Source organism: Mastomys coucha, unplaced genomic scaffold, assembly GCF_008632895.1.
Source record: "Mastomys coucha isolate ucsf_1 unplaced genomic scaffold, UCSF_Mcou_1 pScaffold20, whole genome shotgun sequence".
Classification (NCBI taxonomy): Eukaryota; Metazoa; Chordata; class Mammalia; order Rodentia; family Muridae; genus Mastomys; species Mastomys coucha.
In genome coordinates, this window is record NW_022196903.1 from 30,555,464 (window position 1) to 30,559,622 (window position 4,159).

General features: G+C 44.7%; 1 protein-coding gene and 1 long non-coding RNA gene across 2 annotated transcripts in view; one reads left to right on the top strand and one right to left on the bottom strand.

Moving 5' to 3' along the window:
• Mtpn (myotrophin) overlaps positions 1 to 452 on the bottom strand; it is a 31,725-nt gene extending 31,273 nt beyond the window's left edge. Inside the window, exon 1 of the mRNA XM_031381537.1 lies at positions 163 to 452. Within this exon, the coding sequence (XP_031237397.1) occupies positions 163 to 234 (72 nt within the window). The 5' untranslated portion in view covers positions 235 to 452. The remainder of the gene's footprint in view (positions 1 to 162) is intronic.
• Positions 453 to 459: 7 nt separating this feature from the next.
• On the top strand, positions 460 to 1,830 carry LOC116098725. Its single transcript, XR_004121926.1, has 3 exons — positions 460 to 639; positions 1,047 to 1,137; positions 1,481 to 1,830. It is a non-coding gene; the product is annotated as an uncharacterized LOC116098725 (long non-coding RNA).
• The last annotated feature ends 2,329 nt before the right edge of the window (positions 1,831 to 4,159 follow it).

The following is a 4,159-nucleotide window of genomic DNA, read 5'->3' on the forward strand; positions in this document are numbered from 1 at the left end:
CACACAGGCCACAGCCGCCTTAGCAACACAGCGGTTACCAGGCACCGAAGGCCACACAGATCCAGGCCCCTCGGCATCCAGGCGTCTCCCCCGCCGGCCCAGCTCCCGGTGCGCCCTGGGCTTCACGACCACCCCACCTCTGAGCGGCGCATCCCCGCTCACCTTAGCCACATAGTCCTTCACCTCATCCAAGTCTCCGTTTTTCAGGGCCCACATGAACTCCTTGTCGCACATGACTGCAGCAGGGTGGGCCGGAGGGCCGGGCAGAAGTGGCGATCAGGCCCGACGAGGGACACGAGGAAATGACGTGCCTCAGGCCGCCGAGTGGACGAGACTGGGGACCGCGGCTACCGTTCGGGCAGGAGAAAGTTCTTTTGCAACCGTTGGGCCCAGCAGAGCAGGTTCCGCCTAGCGGAGGAGAAGCAGGACGCTTGCACTTCCGGTTCACGCCCCGCTACGGCCCGCCTCCGACTTCCTCTTCCTCTTCCTCTCACCAGAAAGCTCCGCTCGGGACCCCGCCCCGACGGCTTACCTCAGGAGGGCCACTTCTGCGCAGGCGCATTATCCTGGCGTGCCAAGGCAGAGTGGAGGCCTGGTCCAATGGGCGGGGCCGAGAGGCTGGGTAGAGTATTTCTGGAGGTCAGGAAAATCAGCGGCTAAACCTGGGGAGGTGTTGAATGAGAGTAGGACACTCCTGCTCCACTACAGAGGGGAAAATTAGTTTCCAGGGCTCACTTTCTAATAATTTCTAATAATAGTAATAATAATAATAATAATAATAATAATGCGTTAAGATTATCTCTGTCTTAATTTCCCACTTTAATAACAAAGGAAGACCAAAAAAATCAACCCACTCTCAAAACATTTTTGAGAATTTCATCTATGCATATATGTTTTGATCAAATTCATTCCTGAATCCCTTCTCATCCACACGGCCACTTTTCCTTCACAACTAACTTTATGTGACCTCTCTTCTTAAAAAAAAAAAAAAAAGCCAAAAAACAAATACAACTTACTTTTATTTATGTGTATGACCGTTTTGACAGAATATATACATTTATGTGCATCAATGTGTACGGGTGCTGGAGGAGACAAGAGGAAGCATAAAATCTCAGAGAGCTGGAGTTACAGACAGCTGTAAGCCTCCATGTGGGCCAAGCTGGGATCCCCTGCTAGAGCAGCCGGTGCTCTTCACCTCTGAGCCATCTCTCCAGCAATGCTTGGGTTTTGTATTGAGCCCCCTGAGCCCACTTAGCGCTTCCTGGGAGTGCATGCATGTAGGACCTGCTGCATTCCTATTCTCAGACATCTATGGCTGGGCAGGGCTCTCTCCTCCCTTGCTCTTTTCTCCTCTCTCTCCTGCCACCACTCCTGACCTTTCCCCTCCCTTTCCTCAACCATGCAAGTTGTTTGGGCCACTCACCAGAGGGAAATAAAAAGGAAAGAATAAAGCTTTTTTCTTTTTCTTTTTTTTCCTCAGGAGGAAATCTTCAACATATAGCTGAGACAACCGTGTCATTATTTTTTTAATTGCACACTTATGTGCGTGTGTACAGATGCGTTGATGTGGGCTTGAGTAGGTTACAGCACACATGCAGAAGTCAGCCGACAACTTGTGGGGCGAGTTCTCCAGCTGGATCTGTGTCCTGACCAGCAAGTTGTTTAACCCTTCAAATTTTGCAGCAAAACGATGCTGTTTGGGGAGTATGTACACACTTGCTACCATTAGATAAAGACTTATCACAAAGAAAACCTCTGAATAGTTAAAAGCAGCTTACCTCGTTACTGTCTTTAATTCTGATGATTGAGAATAAAAGTCTATATGCCCAACAATGACACCTTTCTGGAAGGAAACTTCAGTTAAAAAAAAAAAAAAGAATTGTGAGGTGAAGTTTGGTTCCTCACAAACCTTCCCCAGTGATGTCCGAGTTACAGGACATGGCAGCTCTTGGTTCATCACTAAGCAAGACTTCCCCCATGTGACCTATTCTTACCGTCAGCGTTTCATTTGGGTGTCTTAAGCATAGTCTATTTAAAATAGGATCTTCTTTTATAGATTTGAAACTTAGCTAAGTCTCCATATTCCATGGTTCTATAAGTGGCTTCAGCGACTACCCAGCCACCAAACTCAGAAACATGAACATCACAATAGCTCCAGCCATTCCCAACTTTGTCTTCACCTAACCATCAAAGGCCCTCAACATACTTTGAAATTGGTTGACTTCTTGTAGAGTTCAATATTGATCTCTTGAGTCATCCAAGCAGACAGAGCTAGCCTTTTAACTAATCTCATTTTTATTTTCACCGTGTTCCAGGTGTTTTTTCACCATTCTGATTTTTCACTGTTTTAAAGCACAAACAGAACAACCACTCCACTTTCTAAGCATTCAGCAGTGTCCTAGTGTAGGTCCTGTTTGTTCATCAGATCAGGGCCCTCTGTGATCTCCCCTAGACACTTCTAACCCATGACATTCCCTTAACCATTGCTCATTGAGTTTCCATATATCTTACTCTCTGTCATTTTCAGAAAAAGCCAGCCTAAGGCTTCTATGTATCTTATTTCCTGTTTAGGATTCTCTTTTACGTCTTGCTGTCTCTTTTTAACCTTTGAGATTTACCTGCAGATTTTACCTTTAAGTGAGGCTTCTAAAACTTCTTATTTCAATCCTATAGCATATTTTTTTCAATTTTCAGTGCTTAGCCCAAAGATTTTTCATATTTTTTTATCTACCTATTTTGAAAGATCTTTGTGGTATTTAATAAATGATTATTTTTGTCTGTCTGTATGCAAGAGAGAGTTGCTCTTCCAGAATTCTTTGTAGTTGAGTAATTTCGTGTAACTAATTTTGGCCTATTACTGTGAGTACAAGTGACATGAGTCATCACTAGGCTGACTAGTTCAAGACTCTTTAGAATCCAGATTTTTCTTCTGCTGTAGCAATGAACAACATTCAAGACAATGATGACATAGGCAGCCAAGGGTCCTGAAAGAGCATATGCACAGAGCTCGCCTCATCCTATGATGAATATGTAGTATGAGTGAGATAATTTGTTGTTTTAACCACTGAGACTTGGATAGTTATTCCTGGAGCAGCACTGAGCCAGTCTTGATTAAGTAACGATTTCCAGTTTGGGGAAGGACTGAATAAAACCAGTGAACAAATCACTTTGACTTAGGAACCAGGTAGTGCATAAAAAAGGAAATGATAGGAGTCATGAGGATGGTGATTCAGGTTCACAGGAGCAAAAGATTCGGAAAGACTCCCAGGAGAACATGGGGAAGCCAGGAGGCAGATAATGCAATCCATATGCTTGTGGTTATAGCAGAAGAGGTTGAAAACAGAAACCCAGTTCTCTGTGTTGGTAAATAGTGATAAATAGATCACACAAAACAATACAGGAAAAGATCAGCTTAGAAAATAACTGTCCAGTTTGCAAATAAACATGGAAGTAAGCTAAGAGATGACTCAGCAGTTAAGATGAGTACTGTTCTTGGAGCATGTTAGCATTAGGGCCTCCAAAGATTGGTGTTGCATGGGTGGGTCTCTCAGACCTGTTGCCAAGGCAACAGCCGCCATATTTCCAGGATCCATTGGGCTCACCTTCTATCTTTACCTGCAGCCACTATCTCAGAACCCATACATATACGGGAAACATTCCTCCATTTCTCTCTCTCTCACCCTCCTCTCTTTCTGCTACTGCCCCCTCTTTCCCTCTCAGTTAAACCTCTTACACGTAGAACTGTTTGGGCCTAGTGTGGTATGTTCTGATGTGACCCGCCATTCTAACACATCAGAGCAGGGAGTTAGGTTCCCAGCATCCAAGTTGGGTGGCCTAGAACTAACTGCCTGTAACTCCATCTCCAGGGATCCAGTACCCTCTTCTGTTCTTCACTGGCATTAGCATTCATGTGTGCATTATGTTTGGAAAATGAAATCAATTAAAGGAAAGTGGTTTTCACTTTCAGTTTTTAAAGACAGTCAAAAAGGGTGGGGGGGGAGAGAGAGAGAGAGAGAGAGAGGGAGAGAGAGAGAGAGAGAGAGAGAGGGAGAGGCCTGCCTAATAGGCTGAAAGAAACAAGAAGAAAGAAATGACAATGGCTAGGGTTAAGGCATACAGAACTCACTTGGATCAACTGTAGAAATAGCTGACTGAAGTT